The following is a 23334-nucleotide window of genomic DNA, read 5'->3' on the forward strand; positions in this document are numbered from 1 at the left end:
TTCCCTTCAATAGGGTTTTTTCCCCTACTCCTTCCCTTAATGAAAATCCCATCAAAAGGTTGGAAAGTATCAGGAAAATTGTTTGTTTTACTGTGAGTTTGCAAAGGAGCAGCTGCACCACAAGGACATTGCCTGGAGAGCTGGGCACAGGGCTCCGGGGGGGGCACAGGGACCCGAGTGGGCACAGGGACACGGGGGGATCAGGGCTATGAGTGGGCTCAGGGCTCCTGGTGAGCACAGGGATCTGGGTGAGCACAGGGCTCTGGGGGGCTCGGTGCCCTGGGTGGGCTCATGGTTTGCTGTTCGCCTGTGCTGGCACAAGGAGCCCTTGGAGATGTCTGTGTTGGTAACACCAGACTGTGTCACAGCCCACGTGGGATGTGTGACCCTGGCACGAGCCTGTACGTGCCTTGGTCACTGACAGCCCTGGCAGGGCTGAGCAGGGGGTTTGGTGGGCTTGGGGTGTGCAGGAAGGGGGAGCTGGAATACTGCAGGGAATGCTGGTGTGGCCACTGTGTGTGTGCTGGGGACAGGGGGTGCATGTGGGGTGGGGGTGGGGGGGTGTGCATGTGTCTGTGTGACAGTGTCTGTGGGATAGTGTGTGTGTGACAGTGTGTGTGTGACTGTGTGTGTGTGACAGTGTGTGTGTGACAGTGTGTGTGTGACCGTGTGTGTGTGACTGTGTGTGTGACTGTGTGTGTGACCGTGTGTGTGTGACAGTGTGTGGCTCTGTGTGTGTGTGTGTGTGACTGTGTGTGTGGCACCATGTACATGGGACAGTAAGTACATGAGGGTTGGTTCTTCCTTTCCAGCCCTCCAAAGCACCGTGGTGGCATCGGCCAGTTCCCACAGCCACTTCCCCACAGATGGGATTCATGGAGGAGTCCCGTGGCTCCACAGGTCCCACAGATCCTGGCCCCCTCTTGGCTCCACGGCATTGCAAACAAGAGCTGGGACAAACGAAGGGAAGGAGCACAGCTGGAATCCGGGGTCTGCGGAGAGCGGCAGCAGCAGAGTGGGCGTGGGGCTGGGCAGGGGCTGCAGAGGCCCAGGGTGGCCAGGCAGGTGGGAACTCCAAGGGCATCAGGCACTTCTGGAGGTGGGTTTGGCTTTGTCAGGGAGCAGCAGCTGGCAAGGATGGGAACATTGACTGCTGAGCACCGGGGGGCCTGCAGGGCAGACTGAGACCCAGATAGGCTGTAGCACAAACATCCTAGGTGGAAAACAGGAGCCAGCTGCCATTGGGGGCTTTCCAAGGTCATCTTCCTCAGCAGCCCTTGGCTGCAGCCCATCCGCTCCGTCGCCCGTGTCCTGGTGGCGCAGGCGGGTCCCAGGGCCGGGCTGGCCGGACACATCCCACGGGTCCCGGGGTCGGGCTGGTTGGACACATCCTGTGGGTCCCGGGGCCGGGCTGGTTGGACACATCCTGTGGGTCCCAGGGCCGGGCTGGCCGGACACATCCCACGGCGGCCCCGGGGCCTGGGAACTCCTCGGCCGCAAATTCACCTCATCCCCCAGCTCTGCTCTGCTTCTCTGCTGCAATGTTTGAACTCATCTGCTTCCCAGTGCCATAATGCAAACAAAACATCCCGAAGGAGGCCGGTAACATCACCCACAACCAAACGTGGAGCTGCAACCTGCTTCTCATCATGTTCTGCGTATAGAAAACACCCCAAACCCACCAAGTACTGGCACTTCTCCCACTCTTCTGTGGCCCTGGGCCGCTGGAGTCACGGTGACAAACACAGAGACGAGAGAGAGCAGGCGGGGTCCTGCTGCTCCATGCCAGTCCCTGTCCATCACCACAAGCAGCCAGAGCTGGGCAGAGGCCGAGGCCAGGTGTTCAGTTCAGAGGTACCTCAGGAAAATAGAAATTTCAGGAATCCCAGCAGGTCTGTCACTGCCTGTCCCCTCGGCCACCACCGCAGAGGGATTCCCCAAGGCACTGCAGGACAGTAGTGCAGAAATAACAGGCAGGAGATGGCTGGAATGGGGGAGGCAGCTCAGGGGTCCCTATGGAAGATCACTGTGCATGGAAGTAGATAGGCTTGACTTTTCCAGACAGGATCTTGGGAACCTGCACAGAGATGATCTCAGCCATCATTTCCGGGTAGTCCACGCTCACCATGTGTGCCTTGATTAACAGGTCAAATGTAAACTGGTGCAGGTCCTTGGCAATCTGGGGAAGGAAGAGAGGGGGTTAAATGAGTCCCTGTGTAGCATTTTCACCGGAAAGATATGGAGCAGAGGTTCTACCTTTCCTGGGAAAGGGAGCCTGGATGATACTATCCAGCACCCTGTCCAACTGCATCTGAACTCTCCCCATGATAGGGCTGCCCTGACCCTGGGGAGATTGTTCCAGGGAATGATCATTCTCACTGTAAAGTTTCTTTCTTATAGTTTCTTACGTGTATAGATGGACATTTCCCTGTCCTCTCTCACCGGGTGCACGGAGTCCAGGACCTTGGTGAGCTGGTAAAACCGCCGGGAGCAGGAGGTGGGGTTCTTCCTCTTGCAGGCGATGATACGGTCAAGTTCCTTAATGTAATTCATGCGGAGCTCATCGAAGAGCTTCTGGTTCTTCAGGCCATCCACTGGAACTGGGTGGGATGGGAAGGAAACAGTGAGAGGAGCCCAGAGAGCAGGGAACAGGAGAGCAGGAGGAAGGCTGAAGCAGGGAACTTCCCAGCTCCCCCTGGGAGGTGAGAGTCCAGGCACAGGGAAAGCACCAGACACCTCAAGGGTGATGCAGTGGCAGGTACTGGAGTTCTGTGGAGGAAAGGGTGTGGGTACTTACTAACACTGAAGAAAAGGAGAGCCTTCATACAGAGGAACTCCTGGGGCGTGATCTGAAGCCACCCGAACTCCTGGGAGAGGTGCCTCATCCTGACACACTGGCTGTACATCCTGGATTTGTGCATGCGGTACCTGGCAGGGCAAGATGGGCATGGATGGCACCGAGACCAAAGTGCAGCTGTGTGAGGGGGGAGGACACGCTCCTCGACCCAGCAACCCCCTCGCCTGGCCCGCCCCCGCTGCCAAGGGCCCAAGCTCTGTCCCAGCAATGCCGCAGGCAGAACAGGAACATTCTCCAAAATGCCTGTGTGCAACCAACCCTCTTTGGAAACAGATGGAACTGGGGACTTGCAGGGTTCATCCGAGGAGTGACTGCAACGATTCCCCAAACATGTCTATCCGTGAGGGATCTAAGACCAAGCTGGAGCTCCCAGGGAGGTGTGGGTTTGCCTCGTGCTGTGCTTAGTTATTAGGTTCAGGCTCTTCTACCTCAGTCCCAGCAAACCCTCCCCAGCTCTAAGCTGATGGTACATCAGGGAGAGCCCAACAGGACTTTATAATACACATTATCTCTGTTTCTGTTCTCTCCAGCTGCCCAACAGAGCTGGAAACTGGAACTCAAACCCTTTAAGCAGAAAGACAGGTCCATACGGAGCAGCTTTTCATCCCACAGCAGCTCCAGCTGCCCTGGTGGGAGTCAGCCCATGGCAAGGCTGGGGGAGCGGGGTGAAGGACCAGGAGAGGCATCACAGTGCCCTCCCCACTGCTGGAGGTCACCACGGGTGGCTGGAGTAGGGAACAGGACCCGCCACACTGGGCTGGGCAGGTAAAAACACGAGATGCTCAGTTTGTCACCTGGTCTGACCCAAAGCCTGGCTTAGGCTGGTGTTGTTTCACACTTACTCATTGAAGACCAGGTCTGGAGCAAAGTAAAGCATTCTGGAATTGACGTTGGTGAAGGATCTCCACCCCATAGCAAACACCATGAGGCCCATCCAAGAGTACTGGATTATTGACATCTGGTCGTCCACATGCAGGTTGCGAAATCCTAGTAAACAATGAGGGAGGGATGTTACGAATTAATGTTGTGTTCCTGCAGTTCCCAGGACCGTTTCCATGCAGACTCCAGCTCTCCTGCAGTGCTCCTCTGGGACAAGGTGGTCAGTTCACAGCCCAAGCTCAGCACGTCCCGGGACATGCAGCAGTGACACAGCTGCAGGGCTGGCAGCCCAGGGCTCTGACCCTGACTGGGAATCAGGGACAGTCAAGCAGAACCTGCCCCTGGAAGGGGAGAAAGGGGACTTTGGACACAAGGAGGGGAGAAAGTCCCATTAGGACTTCACCAAATTTAAGTAGCTGGATTTTAATGTGATGCTCAGAGCCAGCAGGTAACCCCGAGGCCTCATCCCATGGCCACAGACACTCTGGTTTCTGTCCAATACACACTGCATGGATCTAATGACTGTGGAAATGAGCACAGAAACCTCGTCTGCATTGCAAGAGAGACAAAAATAGCAACTAAATTCAAATTTCCTATGCCCAGATGGCAGTTCAGAGTTAAATCCCAGGCATGTTTACACCACCTCCAACACTGTTTTTTTCCAGACACTTGTAAATAGGCAAATATAATTGAGTTTAAAGACAATTATACATTTTTTGAATCAAATATTAAAGCAATTTAACATCTCCTGTGTATAACTACAATCCATTGAGGCAAGGCTCTCTGTGGCTTAGGGAGCTCTCAAAGCCAAACAGCAGGGGAATGAATCTTGCCCAGATGCTGCCCTGGCACAGCGGGCACTGGCCCCGGGGGTCAGTGGGGCAGCAGCTGGCACAGCCACACACCAAGGGGTCAGCATCAGGTGCAGTTCAGGAGAGTAAAACCCTTTCTTAATGAGGTGGTTAAGATGGAAAATGTTTTCCAAAGCACTCTTCCTTTCCATCAGCCCTACTGCAGGGCCTCAGCCCCAGGGTGGCTTCGGTGGTGTCTCTGTGTCTGATCTTGATGGTTGGCATACATAAGCCAAAGAGAAAGCACAATTTGTCCCTGGTTTTACAAGCCAAGTGACTTAAAAATATTAGAAACAGAATGGGCTACTGTGCATTTAAGGGTATTCAGACCAACATCCCCCTGGCATCACCAGTCCAGGGGGCTGCTAAACTCCTGGGAACATCAGACACCTGACCACAGTTCATCACCAGGGTCTGACATAGAGTGGTAAACTCAGTGTGTCTTGGTCTCCTCCTTTTGCTGTGTCACCCTGCACATGAGGAGTGGGGTCCCTCTTCTCTGCAGTGTTCCCTGGAGAGTGAGGCTGGGATGGGGAAGGCATTAGGAACCAGCCCCACACCCCAGTCTCAGAGATGCTCAGAGGTGAGCTGGATCCTGCTGTGCCCAGAGTGAGTTCAGCCCTCTGCAATCCCACTCACTCGGTTGCAGGATTACAATGTGGAACAGGCAGTGTGTCACCACCCAGTGACCCTGCACAGACCTGGTTCAGTGAACTCATCTGTCATTGGGATGCTCCATTTACTGCACCTGCTGACTGGCATCTAGAAAATTCCTAGCCTGTAGCACCACTCCAAAGGAATCGTAAATATATCCCACCAGGCCATCGCCCAGGCAACCCAAGTGACTGCCAGGAAAGAGCCCTTTGGGATCCTGCATTGCTCTTCTGCCATATTCCAGTTAATTAGCTGGTGGAATTTACCCTTTTCACCACTTCAGGTGGGTCATGGGACAGGGCTAATACTTGTTTAGAGGGGAATTCTGCAGGGCTGGAGGACACAGCCCGGAGCTGGGAGAGGGGGAGGACAGCAGGACTCTGAGCAGCAGCAGCAGCCCCCCCGGGGGCGAGTGCCCCGTGCCCACCTGGTAGCCCGGGCCGGGGGCTGTCGCAAGGCAAAGCACAAGTTCTGATATCCTCCATCACCCCCAGCCCCCCAGACAACCCCCAGTGCTGTGGCTGCTGCCTGGGGAGGGGACACTCACAGTGCCCACGGAGCCCTCCCCCAGGAGCTGTGTGACGGTGGCACAGGGGCTGCAGACCACTTCCTTTGCACCCTGCCAATGCAGATGGGGGCTTTGGAACAGGAAAAGGAGGGGATTTGTTTGTTTTCCTCCTCACCTGGCAGGGCCTTCGCCCATTTGACGACGTAGACCAGCTGCCGCTCCCCAAGCTCGTTCAGGCTGGTCAGCAGGTTGGAGAAGGAGTCTGGCTGGCTGTTGTCGTGGCCAGCACACACCACACCGGGCTCGATGGCCTCCAGGACGTTGAGGAAGATGGGCTGGCACTCGTAGCCATCGATGCGTGTCATCACCAGCTTGGGAGCTTGCTCCTCCGTGGGGCTGGATGAGCTGCCTGCCTCCACCTCATCCTGTGTCTTCAGGTTACCCAGTTTCTTCAGCTTGCGGGCTGTGGGGAGTACACGGTTTAGTGTGAGACTTAAAAATTAAAAGAAAAAAAAAAGGTTGAGGCTTCTTGGCTCCACTTATAGTTATGAGGAAAGGAAAAGTGATGACCAGCAGCAGCTCCTCCCTTAGTGGACGTTGCCCAAGGAGTGCCCCAGCATTGCAGCCCTCACCTAAGGACAAGGGGATCACACACCGTGCGACAAAATCCATGTCCTTGTTAATGTAACATGGAAAAGAACCAGCATCATTTACATCCTCAGCCATGACTGGTCTCCAACTCCCACATAAACACAGAGATCATCCAGGGAAAAGTGAGAAGAGGTGACTGACTCAACTGCTCACAAGAACATAAACTCAGCACATGATCATGTTCTAGGGAAAAAAGCGACTGCACTTGGATACCCAAGTGGGATTGTTCCATTCCAGGCCAAACTGAAAGTGGGATGCAACTAAGATAAAAGCCTTCTCTTTGCAACACCTGCTCCCCCACATCCAGGCTCTCCCAGATATCGCACATATATTATGGAAAACACATTTCAGAAGCCAGTAGGCAATTCCAGGGCCTGCAACCATGGGGAGCAGACCTGGGCAGAGGTGGCCTCACTCTGCTTCATGAGCCCCATAAGCGACTGTGCCCATGGCACCATGACAAAGTGTTCCTCCCACACAGCTGGCTCTTAACCACAGCTGCTGGTCTGCCTGCAAGGCACATCCATGCTCCAGAGGCAATGCCAGAGCCCTCGGAGAGTTTGTGTTCCCCTCACTGATACCTGTGTGACAGTGCTTGGCATAGGTGGGCTGCTACTGCCACCCCTCACCAACTCCAAACCCTCACGAATTAGAGAACAAAAGCCCATGGCTTCCTTCAAGCAGGGAATACAACATCAAACCAGTTGTCCTGGGGGGGGGTTGGCTCTTTCATTACATGATACTTATCTTGAATTTCCTTTCAGCTGTAATTAGAAAAATAAGCAGCGAGACATAAAAATGTCAAGTCAAAGTGCAGCCCTGTAAATCAACTGCAAACATTGATCTCTAAGCACTGTACTCTAGATGATCTGGTGTATGGGCAATGAAGACAGGTTGCTCTGTAAAAAGGGAGGAGACATGAGTAACAAAAATAAAGGAGTGCGAGAGGAAGACAGGGCAGCGTGACGGCCTCCGGCCATCGCCCGCTCGGGTGGCAGGGCCCTGTCTCTCACCCCTCCTGAAGTCACAGCACTGCCCAGGCCACCAGTGACCCATGTCCCCAAGTGCCACATCCACATGGCTGTTAAATCCCCCCAGCATGCCACTGCTGCCCTGGGCAGCTTTGCCAGGGCTGGACAACCCTTTGGGTTTAGAAACAACCAGTGCCCTGGGTCCTGGGTGTGAATGGAGCCAAACCCACATGTATAAGATACACATATGGTTTGTTTAAATGTGGGGGTTTTCCTTAAGATTTAATTATCTAGTGCTAAAAAATCCTGAGTGAAGTAAGAAGAGAGCAAGGACCAACCGTGCTGGCTCTGAGATTGCAGCCACAAACCAGCCCCCTCTGTGCTAGGGTGTGATAACTGCGCTGCTGGGGTTTGGGCATTCCAGGAGCAGCTGTCCCACAGCTCACTGAAATACAGATGCTCCCTGGTGAAAAAAAGTTTCAGAGGAAAAGACTGGTTTATACTCAGCACCTGCGCCAAACCTCTTTGTGGTGGTAGCTCCCACTCAGCAGCTACCAGGAACAAAAACAGAAATAGAAAAATAGGAATTGAAGGCATCTGTAATGCTTTTTTCCTAGGATGAGCTAAGCTGGGTAGAACTATACACTGCATTTCTTCAACCCAAGGTGGGAGGAACCCTGTAACAGGGGCTGCTCCTGCTCGGCTGCCACCAGGGACAGGGGACAGCAGCACCCAGGAGCCTCAAGGTGCAGCTGCAGCACAGCATTGCCCCAAACCCCCTGCAGCACCAATGTGATCTGGCTTGGGGGTCACCAGGCAACTACCGTGTGGACTTGGAAAAAAGCTTAAAGGACACAATTACATGGTGTCACAATAAAATATTCACCAGTGCAAGAACCCCCGGGGAGCACAGTTCGAACAACTGCCCTCCTGGTAGGCACTTCTGAAGCCCTGAGGGAGGAGCACTCTGGGCTCCAGGACCAATTTTTCGTGAATGACAGGACTCAAGCAAGTTCTGGGGACTTGGAAGAAGCTGCTTTTGCACTGACAGTAGTGGAGACATCCTGCCCCTGGCAGCACATGCTGAGCTCAGCTGCAGGCAGGACACAGAGGAGCTGAACAGAACTTGACTTATATCCTGTTCTTTGAAGTTTTTATGAACTTCAGTGTGTGGCTTGTCAAAACCTGAACCTGTCAAGCTATCAGTCTTATCTGACACAATAATTTTAGTTGATAATTACAACACTGTTGGTGCAGCAGACACGTTTAAGAGATCTGAGTCAATCAGGCCCATGTGAATGAAAAGAACTCAAAGGATATAAAATCAGACAGCTGAATGATTGCAACCCCCCAATGACACATCTCAAAGGCAAGTATAAGTGTTGAACATCAGACAGGTTTGTTGCTTACAAGGCTGGCTTACGGCTTTCTGCTAGTAAATGTCTACATTCATCCCCAAACCAGAATTAACCATTTTCCCTCAACCAGTCTGTACAGCAATGCATGGATGGGAAAATAAGGATGAACACAAAGGACTGATCACTGAACAGACAGACCGAGGTCTGCAGAGAAGTGCTGACAGATGTTGGCAAACTGCAGGAGCCATGAGAACACTGAAGATGTGACAACACACCTTGGAGCAAGGAGGTAAGGAATGTCACCCAGGTGGCTGTGCAGAAGGCAAAAGGGTTATTGAGTCACAGCCAACAAATACGCACTGCAGGGAGAGAAATTCAATAAAACTCGGTTTTTCAACTGAGCAAACAAGACTGTAATAAAGATCCAATTGCTGGAAATTAAGGGCAGATGATGAAAAAAAGGTACATCCAACACAACACTGATCATAATTAACTACTGCAATGGCTCTGCAAAACTCGTGTCAGATTACCCCTGGCTGGAATGGCTCACATCAACACCCCCTGTGTGTGTGAGATGGGAGCCCTGCTCTGCCCCCAGCAGCTGGACCTGAATTAGGGCTAAACACAACTGTGCCTCAAGCTTGGGCTTTCACAACCTTTCGGCTGTTACCACAGGAGATTTCCAGCCCTACCACCAACAAAATTAATGGAATTTCATGTGTTTGGGAGATTTTGTCCCAAGCCAGGACCCACAGGGCACAGTGGCCAGTCTGGAGATGCCCTGATGTCCTACAGCACGGGCAGCTGCCAGCTCTGGCTGCAGGCACAGGCGCTTGGGGCATCCCACGGGAACAGCCCCCGGCACCTCACACGGGGGCTGGCAGGATCCCTGCAGCCACGTCCATACAGGGACACTTCCCCGGAGCAGGGGCTGGCAGGATCCCTGCAGCACCTGCCCTGGCAGCAGGCACAGGGTGGTGGGTGGGTAGGCACAGCCAGCACACCAGCAGGACCAAGCACACAGAAATTGCATTATCACTGGGGGTTTTTTTCTTTTTTTTTATTTTGGTGGTTTGGGTTTTTTTCATCTTTTCCCTCTGCACACTGTCATTCAGGAGAGAAGATCCTGTTTAATGGATTCCAGCTTGCAGGTCACAGTGATCTCAAGTAATAATGAAGTGCTTCAAGATGTTGTCATCCTGTGCCAGAGCAGAGCCGGCAGAAGGCATTCGGTGTGTCACCTCCTCCTCCTCCTCCCCCGCCGTGAGAGCCGCAGGGCTGCCAGGCTGTACCCCAACAGCGACGGTAATTAACCAGCGGTTAAAAACAACTGCTTGGAGCCTGGGAGCAATTTCAAATGCTCTGCCTCCACCGTGGGAGACGCTACTGTGGGCAATCACAAGCCTGCCTGTTTGTAACAATTGCCTTTATACCGACATCCAAACCAAATGTAAAACAGACCAGGCAGAACAGGTCAGGGTGACCCAAAGAGCTGAAGGAAAAAGAAGGGGGAGTGTGTTCATGTTAGCATTAATTTTGTCAGTGTGTCCTGCAGAAGAAGGTTACACTGATGTATGTTTTCTCCTACTTAAGGAAACTTCACCAGGAAAAAGCACTTAAAAATAAGCTAAAAACTGGGGATTAGGACTGCATTACCTTTCGGGACCATTGGGAAGAAACAAAACTAAACCCTCTGCTCGTTGGTGAGCCACAAATCAGAACCACTTCAGTAACAAGTCCTTCAAGACAGCGTTGTGGCAGCCCAGCAGCCCCGGGAGACTCAGTGCATCCCAGCAGTGGGGTCAGGATTTAACCCAAAACACTGGCACATCCGAGCAGCCTGGGCTCCCTACTGCCCACCCAAGCTGTGCTGGAGTTCCTCCCCATAACACTCCTCAATCCAGGGCTTCCCAGCAGGGAGCAGGTCCCTCAGTCCCCTTTTCCAGGGTATTTTCTTCCTCACCGTACATCACGGAATCACAGGATGGTTTGGGTGGAAAAGACCTTAAAGCTCATCTCATTCCACCCCCTGCCACGGGTAGGGACACCTTCCACTAGCCCAGGTTGCTCCAAGCCCTGTCCAACCTGGCCTTGGACACTTCCAGGGTTGGGGCAGCCACAGCTTCTCTCACTGCCCTCACAGGGAAGGGTTTCATCAAATCAGCTCAATGTGGAGCCACCCACTGTAGTTTCCAGATTTTGCACAGAAAACCTCAGATTTTGGATATGGCCACTCTGTCAGGTTTTGGTAGGGCTACAGGTTTGGGAACAGAGACAAACTGCAACAAGGACCTTCACCAGGGACACAGGCACGGCTTCCATCCAGCGAAGGAAAGCACCGGGGCTGTAATTTCACCAAGAAATTGCTCTTTTCTGCTGGGAAAAATCCCATCAAAAGAGGGGAATGCTCTGCTCTGAGGTTCCAGCAGTGAGAACCAGCTCACTTGGCTGTTTACATTTTTTCAGATTAACAACATTAGAAATCAGAGAAAAGAATGCTTTCTGAAATGCAAACAGAAATTAGCGAAATCCACAGTTCTGGTGTTAGAACCCTGCAAATGCTTCCTGAAGCTCATCGTGCTCCATCAGCCTCATTTTGCAGCCATTTACTGATTGCTCACACACTAAGTGATGTGCAGGGACCCGGGAGGGGACCCTGACCATACCTCCGAGCGTCATCCCGGCCTCGTAGCACTTCCGCAGGCGGCAGGACGGGCAGTTTTTCCTTCGGAACTTGTCGATGGTGCAGTCATTCCGGCTGGCACACAGGTACTTCTGTTTGCCTAAAACACCAGAGAAACAGAACATGGGTGCTGGGTACTGGTGGGAGAACTGCCTTGGGCTTTTTCGGTATCACCAGGGGCAGTGGCATGAGGAGAAGAGAGGGAGAGGGACGGGAAGAGGAGGAGAAGAGGAGAAGGAGGAGGAGGAGGAGAAGGAGGAGAAGGAAGAGAAGGAGGAGAAGACCACAGCAGTGCTGGTTTCCCAGTGCACTCTCTAGAAACAAACTTATGTTGGAAGTCAGTATCTTTTGGGAAAACAGTACAGTTCTGCCTTTGGTGCTGCAGGAGTGGTTCATGGCCAGACGTTGCACGAGCACTGGCTCCCCAAAATGCAGCTGGGTCACTGCTGTTCTACCACACTCCAGCACCTCTGCCCTGCACTGCTGCCCTTCACCCACACACAGCAGAGGCTTTTAGACCAAGATTTCCAAGGAGAAAAGTCCTTGAAGACTGAAAACCCAGGCACTCTGCACAGTGCAGCAAGCAGAGGCAAACAATAATGAGCAATTAAAAAGCACTGAAATATGGAGAGTTGGGTTCTCATTTTTTAAGTGTCATCCACCTATCTATTGCCTGGCTTTTGGTGGTTTTCTCCCAGAACACCAAACCCCACAGTTTGATCTCCTGCCCTGACACTCAACTACAGTTGGTTGAACACAGTTCCCAGACTCACTGTACAACTACAACTCTCTACAAGCCCTTTTGTGGCTGAATTACTTTTTGTGCCACCCATCAATACCAGTTGGGTCTGTTGGCTGCAGGTTACAGACACGGGGGTTGGGGAGCTGCTGCTCTACAGGTGAGTCTGATGCCACCCCATCCCCTGGGCTGTGCCCACAGCCAGCCAGGAGGGAACTGGGACCAGCGACTCCCTGCAAGGGGGACCTTGCACAGCCGTGGGTTTTGGGGGCTTGCAGAAAATTCGGAAGTTGCTTATTGTCGGACTAACCTGCACCTCAGCCTCAGCCTCCTTTCACTCAGAGAGCAGCCCATGCAGATCCAGACCACAGCTTTTTTGTTCACTGCCCCATTTGCTAGACAAGCCACAAATGAACTGTTCTTCCTGACTCATCACTTGTTTCATTGTCAAGTATAAACACATTTACTGGATCAGGATTTATCTGATGTTCTTCAGATCATTCCAAACTAAACCAGGCTCAGCTCATAAAAGACAGGTGCAGCTCACAGACCCATGGGCAATCCACATGGGAAACCAGCCCGTGGCCTTTATTATCATCATCCTGCAAGGGTTTGCTTTTTGTATTCCTGCAGGAAGAGCCCTTTGGAGTCATCAGAAATCTGCTAACAGGACGAGGCTGAATTCAACTCCTTAATGTAGGAGCTTTGACAAGAGATGCACCAATTTTGGTGCACAGATTTAATAATCCCCACCTCCCTCACACACCTCCACCACTGCTGCCCTCACTGGCACTGCCTGTGGCTTCCCCGGCGCCCTCCCGGGTCCCTCCGCTCCTGCCCGGCAGGACCAGCCACTCTGCCACCACAGACCCCCTGTGCAGGGGCACAGCAAAGCCCCCGTGGGGCTCAGCACCGGCCTCTCCTCTCACAGCACCCAAGGGCTGCACAAACACCCTTCGTTCAGCCTTCTCAGAACCATCCCCTTCAGAGTGGATCATCAGCCACCCCCACACCCCAGGGTGACATTCCTAAACCCTTTAACTCTGTCCTCAGAGCAGCTCTTCTCACCCCCTCCCCAGCTCATTTCCCATGTGAAGGACACCCAGGGAAACCTCAATGACACCTAAATGCAAAGGAGCACAAGCACCATCTTCCCTTTCAGTAGTTCATTGAGGAGGATGAGTAATAAACAACTTCAGCTGAAATTGGGTTACCTGGAGTTATTTTTGTGCCGGGGGCACTGAGCACTAGGCCACATTCCCTCCCCTCAACCTCTTCAGGTGCTCACATCAATCAGGGATGGGCACCCTACTTTCTGAGGTATGGAGAGCTGGAATGAGATTTGACTCCTGCCCTATGACAACAGTGCCTGTTGTTGGAATGCTCCAGAGGTCATCGAGCCACCACCAGTACAATAGGCTGAGCTCCAGCCCAGCCCACGGGGCCACCCCAGTGCCTGGCTGAGGCTGTATGGCTGCAGCGACCAGTGCTGCCCCAGGAGCACCCACATGGCCCCCCCAGCTCTCCCCTCAGCTCCTGTTCCAGCCCTGTCTCACCTCCCTAGTCTAAACTACAGCATTTTTTGCAACAATAATAGCTCAAAATCTTCCCAAAGGTCAGGCCTCTCCTGTGAAGGGCCTGAGCAGGTGGCACCACTGCTGCCTGAGCCCCCAGGGACACTCCAGGGTCAGGCACAGCTCACCCTGAATTCCCCTGTCCAGAAGCAGCGCCCACCAGCCCCAGCCCGTTCCTCATCCCTGGGATTTGAGCTGCATCCCAACACATGGGCTTCTCCCCCACCCTGCTCTGTCCCCCCAGGCACCCACAGGAGGGGAGCAGGGGGACGGATGAGATCTGGGAGTGGGGTCTAAGCTTTGCTCAGTGAGGCAGCCGTGCTGTTCCCCATCAGCTCCTCAGCAGCATTTGCCAGCCCTGGCACTGCTGGGAAGGGACATGGAGAGGGAGCCTCTCCCACCAGCCAGGAGCAGGTGGGTGCCCCAGTGCCCAGGTGACAAACTGAGGAGTCTGCAGGATGGCCATGCCTCGGCATGGGCTGGGAGCAGCACAGGCTGCGAGTTGCAGACAACAGCTCTTCCCACAGTCATGGTACAGGGACATTACTGGGTGGCCAGGGCAGCTTCCTGGTTCATGGAGGCTCTTTGGGGCAGGAGCCCATTCCCTGTTGCCTGAGCCTGCACAAGTGAGCCTGTTTGCTTTATGCTGTTCACCAGTAACAAAAAGGGAAACAAAAAGCCATGGCAGGTCGTGGGGCTGCTGCTGCTCCCTGTGAGGATGAGCTGCTCAGCTCACCCACCTCATCCTAATTCCTGGGGGTGCAGAGACTCCCCTCTTAACCACTAGGGAAGGAGCCACCATCTGTAAAAGCCCAGAGAACTGGGAAGGGTGGCTGGGACATAGATGGGTTCCTTCTGTATGAAGTAACTTCTCGCACACCTGTTTCTAATTTCCGGGTAATTCACTCTCCTCATTTCAGAACAACTGGAGACATTTGCAATCAGCTGTTCTTTATATGAAGACAAATGTGCTGGTTTTCCTTCTCTGAAGTTTAACTCTGAAAAGACTTTTTCACCTCCTTTTCTTCCCTGCAAACAACGGTTGCATTGTGTCACTGCAATGCAGAGGGTCTTGTTTTGCAAACCTGTACATACAGGTCCAAACCTTACATCCACTCTCCGGTGTTCTCCACTCTTTGCAAGGCCCATCTCCCAGCACTGGTAAGGTGTCTGCCCAGAGACCACAGCCCAGCTGAGGACACTGCAGATGTCACCCTGAGAAGTCCCTGCTCCTCCCCTGCAGCCCAGGTCATGTTTGACATGTACACAGGTGAGGAGCAAAGTCACAAAGGCACCCAGCATCCTCTGCCCTCCCAGACCAGCACAGGCACTGCAGGAGAGCCTCTGTTCCTCCGATGCCCTTGCAGTCTGTGGCACCCCACCAGGAACACGCTGCTGTGCCACTGCCCCCCTCGCTGGGAACAGCCCGTGCCACCACCTCAGGCCCATCCTGTGCCACCTCACCCCAGGCAGGAAGATTCTTGCGCCACCTCCCAGCCCCTCCCACCCATCCCCTGGGACCGCAGTGCACAGCCAGAGCCAAGGGGAAGAGGCACTTTCCAGCCTCGACTGAAAATAGTGATTTATGGAGGAGAGTTGCTCAATCCAGAGGAATTATCTAACTAACAGCCTGCAGGAGTTATCTAACTAACAGCCTGTTGCCACACGACCTGTTTTGCCCAGAATAACTTTTTCTTCTAGACAGCAAAGTAATCTGTGCAAACATCTGGAGCAAGATTTATGACTGTAAATGTGAAAACCCAGTAAATGCCTTTTGGAAGAGAGATATAAAACCCAGTAAATGCTTTTTGGAAGAGGGAGATCCTCGTATTTCAGGGCATAAACAGAATCCTAAGAGCTGGGGGATAAGGCCAAGCTTTCTGTGAAAGCGAATCCCCCAGGGCCTCATGTTACCACTGAAGCTCCAGTGCTCTCCTGGGAAACCTCTGGTCTTTGGGCTGACACCAGCAGGGCCATGCCCAGAGCTGAGCCCATGGGTTTGGTGCTGGTACCACTCCCCACAGGATGCCCCCATTAACAACCCAAGAGGGCTCAGCCACGAGGCTCCCGGGAGGCAGCACTAAGGCACTGCTGATGACTATTTTCTGAATAGTCCCCTCTATTTACCAGATGGCTACAGAGAGCATGGGGAAAGCATCCAGAGCTTCCTCAGATCTGTTCATCCCACTTTCTGCTCTCCCCATGGATTTTTAAGGCACATAACACCAAAACAGTCATGAGAAACACACCACTGAAGCAGGAGCATCGTGGTGCTGCAGCACCACCAAATCTGCAGAGCTGACTTGTTTGCATGTCAGATCAGCCCAAGAAGGAGGAGAAAGCATTTTGAAACGTGGCAACAGACTTTGCAAACATTCACTTTAACTTGATGTCATCTTGAAATCTGGCAAGATACTGCTGAGTTGGCCCAGTGACATCTCTCTGGTGCAAGGCTAATCCTCAGCAGGTCAGGACATAGAACACTAATCCATATGGAGACTGATGGAGGCAATCAGAGCAGCCTGCACAGCAGCCTGGCTGGGTGCCCACTCGGAAAATTGCCAAATACTGTGTTATTTTTTTCATTCAGCTCTCTGCTATTTAAAGGCAGCCCCATCAGGAACACACTCCAAGGCATCCCAGCCCTGCATTGCCAGGAATGTTGTGCAGAGGCAGTTCTGGGATGGCTCAGGTAGCCACCAGATCTCAGCAACCTCACAGGGGTGTGGAAGGTCTGCTACTCTCCAGGGGTGGATGCAGGGACAAGGACAGGACAGGGACAGGAAGTCCTGGGCTGCTAATTGAAACAGAAGCTGTTGTGTTTGAAGCATTTTTCTGCTTCAGGGGTAAGGGTGGCATCACGAGGACTGAACTCTGATGTCTTCAACCCACCAGCCAGCCTAACCATGCCGAGAGGTGCCCTGTCTACTCCTGCCTACTTGTGTCAAGAAAAGCGGCATCTGTGCTAAGGTGGGTGAGCTTTTGTTCACCAAACGAGGAGGAGGAGCCCTCTTTGTGGGCAGCAGAGGAGCAGCAGCCCAGCTGACCGGGCAGCCAGCCCCAGCCCTCTGGACCCTCCAGACCGTCTGTGCCAGGACCCCCAGGTGGGTGACAGCAAGGAAGAGCCCAGCTCTGGGCTCGGTCACAAAACAAGGGCAGGGGCAATCTGCAGGGTGTGCTTCAGTGCTGTCCTAGACACAGCCTGGACATCTTGAGAGAGTCCATGAATCAAGAGAGCCGGCAGAATGAGATCAGGAGAACAACCCTGCCTTTTCTGTTACCTCTTCCAGCATCTTTTTGGATGAATCAGTTGAACCTGAGATTCTGAAAACCCTCAAATCTATCAACCATTTCATCAAATCAGGGGTAAAAAAGCACTGCTCCTGCTGCAAACCCCTCAGTGTGTCCAAAGGGAAGAATCAGCCTCACAACTTTGTTTCTAAAATCTTTACCCTTTCTCTCCACCAGCGCATTTCTATAAAACCTCCTTAAATTTTGGGTCTTTTGACCATGGGACGACCTACTCAACACCAGGTCTCCTGACACCTGACAGGATGCACCTTTCTCAGAGGGGAAAAAGAGTTCTAGCACAGGAGCCAGCAGGGCTCATTGTGCTTTAAACTGGCTTGGAAGGGGGAAAGGGACAAAACCAGGCTCAGCAGTGATGAGCGATAGGATGGTGTGCCAAAGCTTGAGAAAATCAGCACTCATGGGATCCCTCAATCTGCCTCAAGAGGTATTGGCTACAATGCACCACACCTGAAATGTTTCTACACCACTGCAGCAGCATGAGGAACAGACAAGAGGAGCTCAGCAGCACGAGGAACAGACAGAGCTTTGGCCCAGTCCCAGAGATTTGACATCACTGGCATAAGCGAATCCTGGTGGGAAGAGCCCTGTGACTGGAGTGCCCTGTTGGATGGTTACAGGCTCTTCAGGAGGGATGGGCAGGGCAGAAGAGGCAGAGGGTGGCACTGTATGTAATGGAAGGGATAGAATGTGTGGAGCTCACAGTTGGGAGCCTCTGGGTAAGAATCAAGGCACAAACAAACAATGCCGAGGTCACCATGGGAGTCTGGTACAGACTTCCCAGCCAGGATGAATTATTCTTTGAGGAACTAAGGGACACTTCCAAATCAACTGCCCTTGTCCTAAGGGGGACTTCCAACTTGCCATAAATTAACTGGGAGCATCTCACAGTGGTACAACCCGGTCCAGAAGATTCCTAAAAAACCTGGATGACAACTTTATGGAACAGCTCCTAAGGGAGCTGACTCAGAGAAATGCCCTCCTGGATCTGCTGCCTGTCAACAGACAGGATCTCCTGAGAGAAGTAGAGGTTGGGGCCGTCTTGGCCACAGTGAGCATGAAGTGATCGAGTTTAAAATCTCTGTTGACAGAAAGAAAAGTGCCAGCAAAACCTCAACTCTGGACATGAGGAGAGCAGAATTCAGGCTTCTCAGGAAATTAGTACAGAAGGTACCCTGGGAAAATGTTTTTGCAGGTGCTGGGGTCCATCACTGCCAGCCACGTTTTAAACATCACCACCTCAGGGCACAAGAGCAGCAATTCCCAAATGCTGGAAGTCAAGCAGGCGAGGCAGAAGGCTGGCTTGGCTGAACAGGGATCTTCTCTCAGAGATAAGGCAAAAAAGGAAGTTGTGTGGCCAGGGGAAGCAAGGTCAAGTGACATGGGAAGAATACAGAGAAGCTGCTTGCCACTACAGGGAGAAAATCTGTGTGGCCAAAACTCAACTGGATTTGAAGCTGCCACAAATGTGGGGGACAATAAAAAGAATTTTTTCAAATATATTAATGGCAATAGGCAATATCATCACCTTTCCAGGATGAGGATGGTCACCTCCCACACAGGGACAGAGACAAGGCAGACATGTTTAATGCTTTCTTTGCCTTTGTCTTCAACATGGATGATGGACCAAGAGGGTTTCAGTGCCCTGAGCTGCAGGACCATGACTGTGAGAATGAGCAACTCCCAGTCGAGCCTGAAATTGTGCAGGATCTGCTGCTCCAGCTGGATGCCTACAAATCTCTGGGGCCTGATGGGATTCATCACAGAATCCTCAAAGAGCTTCTGATGTCATCACAAAACCTCTCTCAAAGATTTTTGAGTGGTCTTGGGAATCCAGGGAGGTCCCAGCTGACTGGAGGCTGAAGAACATTGTTCCAGTTTTCAAGAAGGGCAAGAAGGACCCTGGAAACTCCAGGCCTGTCAGTCTCACTTCAGTGCCTGGTAAAGTTATGGAGATTATTCCAGGAGGTGTTGAAAAACACCTGAAAGACAACACAGTAATTGGTCACAGCCACGACAGCTTCATGAGAGGAAAGTCCTGCTTATCAGACCTGGTTTCCTTCTATGACAAGGTGACCCGCCTGGCTGATCAAGGGAAGCCAGCTGATGGGATCTTTTTGGATTTCAGTAAAACTTTCGATACTGTGTCCCCCAGGATCCTTCTGGACAAACTGCTATTAAATATGCCTGAATGCCTGCCAGATAAGTTCAGTATTATGTTAGGAGAATATAATAAAAGAGAAACAATGTGTCCAGCTATTTCCCTCCCCTCCAAGGTGCTGTTTGTGCTGCTCCACTCCCAGCCCCCTGCTGCTCCCTCCATCAGCAGCTGCAGTTTGACACCAGCACCAGGAAGGTAACAGGTCCCACATCAGGAAAGTAACAGATTTCTTTTCTCATGGGGAAATGTTCTGATCTGTTGTTGTAAAGCCTCCAGGGGTGACCCAAGGTTTCCAGAGATGCATTTTATGGACTTTAAATCACGAGAATGCACTGAAATATCAGCTTTGAATACTGCTCCTCAGCTTTGAGAAGGAACGATCTGGCTGGACAGTCATCAGGCAGGAGTTCGGACAAAAACCTGCCCCTGCCTTGCATTCAATACCTATAATGGAGCCTGATTTATTGTCTTTCTGCCCCAAAAAAAGACTATCCACGTACCTCAGGGTAACATAAGATGAAAGCTTACACTCCAGCAGGTGCCTCTGCCCCTCCCTGCACACACACATGGCTCCAGGCCAAAGAGCTGTTCCCTGATTCCATCATGGCCAAACACTTTTAACCCTCTGCCATACTGCAAGGTTGAAGAACCAGGAAGAGGCATAAATACTATCTAAATGAATGATATAACACAATCAAGAAAGGGAACAACCCCACAGCACATGTCTGTGGAGCAGTGTGAGCAGCCCAGGCTGCCCCTCTGCCCCGTGGGCACCTCCAGCCCCTGTCACCCACAGGACAGAGCCCACACAGTGCCAGGGGACTGCAGCTCCAGCACCGAGCCACAGACAGTTTGTCTGACTGAGAGCCAAGACTCCACTTACTATAAATCAACAACAACTTGCTGACTTAAACAAGCATCTGTTATTTACTCTGGCTGCATAAGCCAACCCACTTGGCCTGACATAGACTGATGTGCAGCAGAGACAGATCTGCAAATGATTTACTTGGGAGAAATATGCCAAATGTATTAACTATTATTTGACCACCCTTTCTGGCAACAGGACACTGATGTCCCCTGTGGCACAGCTCCCATTCTTCCCTAAACCAGCACTGGCAAGTTGGCTTCTGGCACACTCCAAACTCAGGCAGGATAATGATAATTGATCTGGAAGCATCACTCTGACAACAGCAGGTGAGCACCCCCAGAGTGGGGATGCTCAGAGGGGAGAGGGTGGGCACACGGGGAGGTGCCAGTGAGACAGAAGCTCTGTCCCCATCACTGCTGCCAGCCAAGGACCACGGGGCCTCCCTCTCCCAGGGACACCACGGCTGGTGACACTGCTGCCAACAGCACACACCATGGAAATTGTGTTAGCACCAAGGAAGTGGTGCTTGTGCTGGTTCATCACTCCTGAAAGCAAGCCCAATGAGTGATTACAGGCACGCTGCATTGCTGGACAGTTAATCTTCCACAACAGAGACTCTCACTGCTGCCAAGGAACCACAACTCTGAACTGCAGGCAGAAACCAGACATTGCTGAGCCACAGCCCAAGGAAACAGCTGAGCTTGGTCCTTCTGCACGCTCTTTCCCGAGGAGAGATGGTGCAAAGACCTTGCTGTTGAGAGGAAACATTTGGGCTCACACATAGTGCTGGAGAGCCTGGAACTACAGAGCTGGCCACGAAGGAGGAGTTGCTCTCAGGGGCTGGGGAGAAGGATAACGGACCCCGAGGTCAGAGCACAGCTCCTCAAGGACAGACAGTTGTGCTGTTTTGCAGGCATTGACAAAAGTGACCCTCTGAAAGGGATGTAGGAGAGGAAAAGCCTTCCCCAGATTTGGAGTTGTGGGTCTGAGATCACAGGTGGGCTGATGGAAGCTTAAAGAACTCCAGAGAGTCAAGAGGAGAAGCAGGAACTGACTGCTCTGGGGACTCACTAGGTCATTTCAGATAATCATGGAATCACAGACGGGTTTGGGTTGGAAGGGACATTAAAGACCATCTTGTTCCACAACCCTGCCATGAGAAGTGACACCTTCCACTACACCGTTGCTCAATGCCACTGAAAAGAATAGTGTTTTGGCAAACTGGTTTGGCTACCTTTTGAGGGCAATCTGTAATGTGGAATGACAAACACAGGACAAAGAAATCAATTTATCCTGGATTTTTCTCCTTTCCTGGTTTAAGAGGTCTTAGAACCCCACCACACGCTGTGGCAGTGACCTTCCTCCTCTCTGCCCCATTACCTTCAGCTGCCCGTTTGAAGAAGACTTTGCAGCTCCCACACGTGAGGGCTCCGTAGTGGCACCCGGACGCTTCATCTCCACAGATCAGGCAGGTCTTCTGAGGTGGGAAGTAATAGTCAATGGGCAGGACGTGGTCACGGCCAGTCTCCAACCTGCAGCATAAAACAGAGAGAATAAGGGAAGGGTCAGCAAACGTGGTCAAGACAAGCTACAGGGAGCCTTGGAGAACCCTCGTGGCAAACCCAAAACTGAGGGGATGAACAAGCCAAGCACTGAGCAGCAAGCAGGTGAGCAAGGACTGAGCCAAACTTGGCTCTGACCATGCAGAGACCATGCCAGGTGCCCCTCCTGACACTGCCCCGGGTGCAGTGTGTGACAATGTGTGACAAACTGACAGCACAGCCTAGAGAGAGAAGGTGACTGAGACGGGCTGTTGCAGTGCCCACGGAATTCTGGCTTCAGTAAGGAAGCTCGTACACCAAACAAGGCAGATTGCAGTGCTGCCAACTGCCTAATGCCACATGAACCACCCAGCTGAGACATCCCGAGAGCCCACCCCCCTCCCCAAACAGCCCTCATGCTTTCCCCACCCACACACCCACATCCTCCCCTCTCGGCTGGCACCCTCCTGCTGACCCCCTCCCCACCCTGATCTGATCTCTTTGATCAAGTCCATGGAGAAGCTGCTTTTCCAGAGGACATGGCAGCAGCAGAGGGGCTTATCCAAACCAGGAGCCAGCATGCCCAGGCAGTCTGGGGAGCAGGAGCACATTGAGTTATTTGCTAAAACTTGCTTTTTCTCCAACCACTGGATGAGGCAATTAGCTTCTAACAGTCTGCAGGTCACTGCAACTTCTGAGTAAAAATTAGATCCCTTTTGGTTTCTGGCGTTGTTTGTTGCTTTCAGGTGGGTTCTGAGAAATCAGATTGCATCAACAGTGAATGTAACAAAGATGGGACTTCTTGGAAAAAACCTTTATATCCAGAAAAGCCCCACTTGGGCCCACAGTAAACCCCAAACCCACTGAAAACAGATTTTTCCTTAGATATTCTAATTCTGATAACAAGAGCTGCTTTATTAGTCTAGATTATCCATCCCCTCCTGTTCTGCTTCCTGAAAGACATAAATTAAACTGAGGAGAGAGAGGTTTTAAATGGTTTTTATATGAGCTGGGATGCTCAACTCCAACCCAAGACCAGGCTATTTCCAGAGGACCAGTGCAGTGTGTCTGTCACAGCGGGCAGGGCTCTTTGCCAAAGGACAGCTCTTTTCCAAGCCCCGGACAGCTCATCTCCAAGCCCCTCACACCTTGGGATTAAAGCACAACAGGGGACAGCCACTGGTGATCTCAGTCTGCAGGGTCACCTTGCTCTGACCTTGCTGCCTGTCTGTCCCCCCGCAGTGCTGCTCCCTCCTTTCCCTCCCTGGGAGCTGTGCAGATCCCACCTCAGTTGCAGGTCAGTAACTGGAGCAGCAATTTCACCCTCAGTGCTTAAGGCAGAAACCTTTTGAGTGATTTCTCATCTCTTTGGCAGCAGCAATCAGAAACTTGTCTGTAGATGCTGCTCAACCACCATTTCCCAACCATCTCCATTTCCAAGACTTTTCTTGAATTACTGATTAAATGAAGACGCAATTGGCTGCACTGTGACTGCCACAGTCTAGTCCTGATGCAAGCAACGTCTCCCTGTCTCAGCCTCCCTGGCATACTGCCCATCCTCCTGGTATGATCCCACCACCCCGTCCCAGGGCACCCCCGCACCCTCCCACACCACCACCCTGTGCCACAGAGCCCTGGCACTCAGTGTGAGGGGCTGCTGGGGAGCAGACCCTACTGAGGAATACCAGCAGCACATAAAAAAGCTTGGCTAAAAATGTCTTATTTCCTCA

The 23334-nt window shown here is 52.3% G+C and overlaps 1 protein-coding gene across 1 annotated transcript in view; it reads right to left on the reverse strand.

The window, feature by feature from the left end:
* Nucleotides 1–1946: 1946 nt before the first annotated feature.
* Nucleotides 1947–23334, reverse strand: part of AR (androgen receptor) — a gene marked incomplete at its 5' end in the record, with an annotated part of 38753 nt that continues 17365 nt past the window's right edge. Inside the window, 7 exons of the mRNA XM_027663136.1 lie at nucleotides 1947–2179; nucleotides 2443–2600; nucleotides 2798–2928; nucleotides 3700–3844; nucleotides 5925–6212; nucleotides 11396–11512; nucleotides 21444–21595. Of these exons, the coding sequence (XP_027518937.1) occupies nucleotides 2024–2179; nucleotides 2443–2600; nucleotides 2798–2928; nucleotides 3700–3844; nucleotides 5925–6212; nucleotides 11396–11512; nucleotides 21444–21595 (1147 nt within the window). The remainder of the gene's footprint in view (nucleotides 2180–2442; nucleotides 2601–2797; nucleotides 2929–3699; nucleotides 3845–5924; nucleotides 6213–11395; nucleotides 11513–21443; nucleotides 21596–23334) is intronic.

The sequence above is a fragment of the Corapipo altera genome, unplaced genomic scaffold (assembly GCF_003945725.1).
Source record: "Corapipo altera isolate COAL_440 unplaced genomic scaffold, ASM394572v1 107b, whole genome shotgun sequence".
Classification (NCBI taxonomy): Eukaryota; Metazoa; Chordata; class Aves; order Passeriformes; family Pipridae; genus Corapipo; species Corapipo altera.